Genomic DNA, 3,528 nt, shown 5'->3' with positions numbered 1-3,528 from the left:
TGGCCGCGATAATACGTACTGTCAAATACGTACAGCGGTAAATCCATGCACGTATAAACGGGGTAGTATTTTGAATGTTACACAACACATCATGAAACATGTAGGTACGAAAAGTTTTAAAAAAAATTGCTTACTTTTTGGTTCCAGCACCCCCATATTTATATTCAACACCTCCAATTGCCTTCGATGTTACTCACGCTCCTCTGGATCGCTCTCAGGGTATTATCGACAATTTGGGAAACACTGGTCTATATATTATGTAAAATGTCGAAAGGCTGTTACGCATTATCAATAATAAATTGAATGTAGCCAGATTCATACTAATAAATTTAATTTATTACCTACGATTGACAATATCATAATAAAGAAGAAAGCAGAAAATGAAAGTGTTATTATTAAAATTTGTAATACATAGTAAGTAGTAATTATTATTGTTTACCGCAGTGCAGTTAAATTATTAATTAAAATATACCTACCCTAAAACGTTAAATTCAATTCCGTATTATTTTGATAGAAGTATTTTTTTTTTTATTATAACAATACCTAAATATAATATTGTTTGTTTGTGGATAACTTCACTCTAGTTTACAACATTGAACACGTGAAGTTTAACTTTTGACATTTCGCGCTGTCTAAAATTTATATTGATTGCTTTTAGGTCACATTAATTATTACGATACTATAATGGCTGAATCAAAAGTGTCAGCTAAAGTCAATGATATTCTGCAAAACTTGAAGAAATCTAATGATAAACCCAAAGCAACGCAAGAAGACATAGTTAAGAAAGTGATCTTGCCACAGATACCTAGAGGCAGACCGAAATCCGGAAAAGTATGGAAAAACAAAAAAGAAAGGTGTGTGAAACTAGTATACTCTATTTTAAGCAGTAGTTACTTGTGTATTATTGTTTATAAAGTCAATGTCGAGTCTTTCTGACTAGGTTATAATCAAAAATGTGGACCATTACATATAACCTCAAAATCTAAACTTATTTCTTTATTCAAAGATATTTTCGCTGCGCGGTATTTATATTAATTGATTAATAAATTGAACCTAATATAGGTATTTGGAAGGATTATTGCCAACGCTTTGAAAAGATAACATACTAAACAAATTAAACTGCGTTTCAATTTATTAAGTACGTATTTTATTGGATTATTATGGTTACTTACAAAATATTAAAATCAATGCTTGACTAGATTCATGGATTTTTCTAATGGTGATGGCTTTGTATACTCAAAGTATGGATTTAAAACACTGAATCAGCGATACTTAACATGCGGCCCTTTAAGCTTTTATGTGCGGCCCGAAATTATTATCAGGAATTTCATATATCTTGATATTCGTTTCGACTTTGACGCACAGATAGTGACACCCGAAGAGGATTGTCATTATGGTCCACATCAGATCTGGTATAAGAGTGTTGCTATTGCACACGATTAATTTAAAAAACACGCATAATTTTCTCATGATTTTTTTTGTCACACCAGTAGTGATGCGTCCCGCGTTACTTTACAAATATATGTATTTGGCCCGAAGGAAAAAAAGGTTGAGTATCATTGCTTTAAATGGTATTTGTTCCGCAGATGCTGTCACGCGCTTTTATGATTTTTTTTACAAAAACAGTTTATTCCATGTAGACAATAAATTATAATAAATACCTTTTTCTGTCAGCGCATCGGCTTTTCGATCCAATAATAATTGTTAATTTAAAATTTTCATACATTTTGATGCATCATTATCACAACCTAAGATTATATTAGGTTGGGGTAGGTTAGATTTGGTCTAAAAAGAAAGTTATAAAATTCTCATGACGGCAGCTGCAGCACATTTACCCTTTAAATTGCCATTAAACGGATATATAAACCTTTGAAGGCCTCACCTAGACCTAACCAGTCACCGTTGTTTACCACACCCTGCAGAGTGCACTTCTCAGTGTACGTATGGTATGTTTTCACAAGCTGCATAGCCCAACTTTAATGCAGCATGTTTCTGAAAAAGTGAATATCATCGCAGCTAGAAAATGTTTCCAACCTCACTCGTTATTCCCCATGTACTCATATTACCCAGACACTCAGCGCCCTTATTCTAGCGATAAACAGGTGGCTTGCAGCTATAACCACTTGTGGCCATGCTCACCTATCATTCAAACTCATAAACAGTAGTTCCGTATGCGCCAGCTCTAAACATCTTGCTAATTTTCATTGATTTACTCCCGGCTGCTGGGTGTCTGCAACAGCGACATAAACACAAGCAGTTACAGTAACTCAGAATCGCATTTTTAGCACTACAGAAGAATCAGCTTGGTGTATGGCTGAAAGCTCTCCAGGGAAGGTATATGGGTATAAAGGTTCCAGGTCTCAACAACATAATTAGCAATCACATAAAGAAGAGGGATTTAATCCACAACTATGCATGTTATAAGCTCATCGGCTCATATCAAGCTCACCACAGCATATGCAGTTTAGGTCTACGGTGTATTTGCAGGGGAGTTCGGCTCTATGGGGTCTCTACCATTGGGTCTATCAACAAATGAGAGTTCCTTACCTAAGATACTTACCATTCACGTTAGCAAACTCTCTCAGACTTCCTGTTCCTTCCAACCAGCCTCTCTGCCACCCAGAAAAGCTTTCTAGCCTTTAGTCCACATACGAACAGAGATCATATTGAAATGACACAGATTGTTTAGAATTTTGCTAGTTATTAATGTCTTGTCATGTTCCTTTTGCAGGTTTTCAACAATCAAAAAAACAAAAGGCGCCCATAAAACATTTGCAGAGAAACAAGCCTTACGAAGCACACTTAAAGTTATGAAAGAAGCCTCGAAAGTCATACTGGAACAGAAGAAAGTTGAAAAGGAGGCCAACAAAGAGAGAAGACGGATCAATCTGAAGAGGACGGAAGAAAACAGGTTGAAGTCGGAAATCGTGCAAGTCATTTCGAACTCCGCCAAGGTTAAGAGAATGAAAAAGAAACAGTTGAGATTTATTGAAAAACGCGACACTACTAAAATATCTAAATAATTTATTTATATAACTATAAAATCAATAAAAGACTGTTAAATCAAATATTTTTTATTTATTATTTAACTGACCCTAACTATGGACAATTAGTGTCTAATAACAAAAACTGATAAGTCACACATGACTGTAATTTCCAAAATGTGTCAAAATCATAAAAAAAAATTATTTAAAAACCTTATAAGGTAAAATTAGTACATATTTTTGATTTGTAAATAAAATATGGTGAAACAAAACTGTAGACTTATCGTTAATGTAATAATTAGATGCCTCAATTGATAACATATATGTCCACTTATAAAGCTGTGAGTCACGGGGTCTGACAAATTCGCATGTTAGTTTTCAACATGGGCCCTTGTAATCGTAAAACATGATTCCTTAAAAATCCTGACTTCCCCGTTACGTCACAATATGTTTGTTTAATTTTTAGGCTTAACTCATTTAGTTCTAACGCGACTGGGGCGTTTGCATTACCTGGCCATTAGATATAATTAACATGATATTTAAA

At 34.3% G+C, this 3,528-nt stretch overlaps 1 protein-coding gene across 1 annotated transcript; it reads left to right on the top strand.

Moving 5' to 3' along the window:
* Positions 1 to 577: 577 nt before the first annotated feature.
* LOC147069371 (coiled-coil domain-containing protein 86) lies at positions 578 to 3,057 on the top strand. The gene is made up of 2 exons (XM_085950331.1): positions 578 to 854; positions 2,732 to 3,057. Exons 1-2 carry the CDS (start codon positions 685 to 687, stop codon positions 3,021 to 3,023), a joined length of 462 nt encoding a protein of 153 aa, XP_085806457.1. The 5' UTR covers positions 578 to 684; the 3' UTR covers positions 3,024 to 3,057.
* Positions 3,058 to 3,528: the final 471 nt, after the last annotated feature.

This window comes from Rhyacophila brunnea, unplaced genomic scaffold, assembly GCF_057557595.1.
Source record: "Rhyacophila brunnea isolate RB1 unplaced genomic scaffold, BYU_Rbru_1.0 scaffold_23, whole genome shotgun sequence".
Classification (NCBI taxonomy): Eukaryota; Metazoa; Arthropoda; class Insecta; order Trichoptera; family Rhyacophilidae; genus Rhyacophila; species Rhyacophila brunnea.
This window is presented reverse-complemented; position numbering and strand designations above follow the sequence as displayed.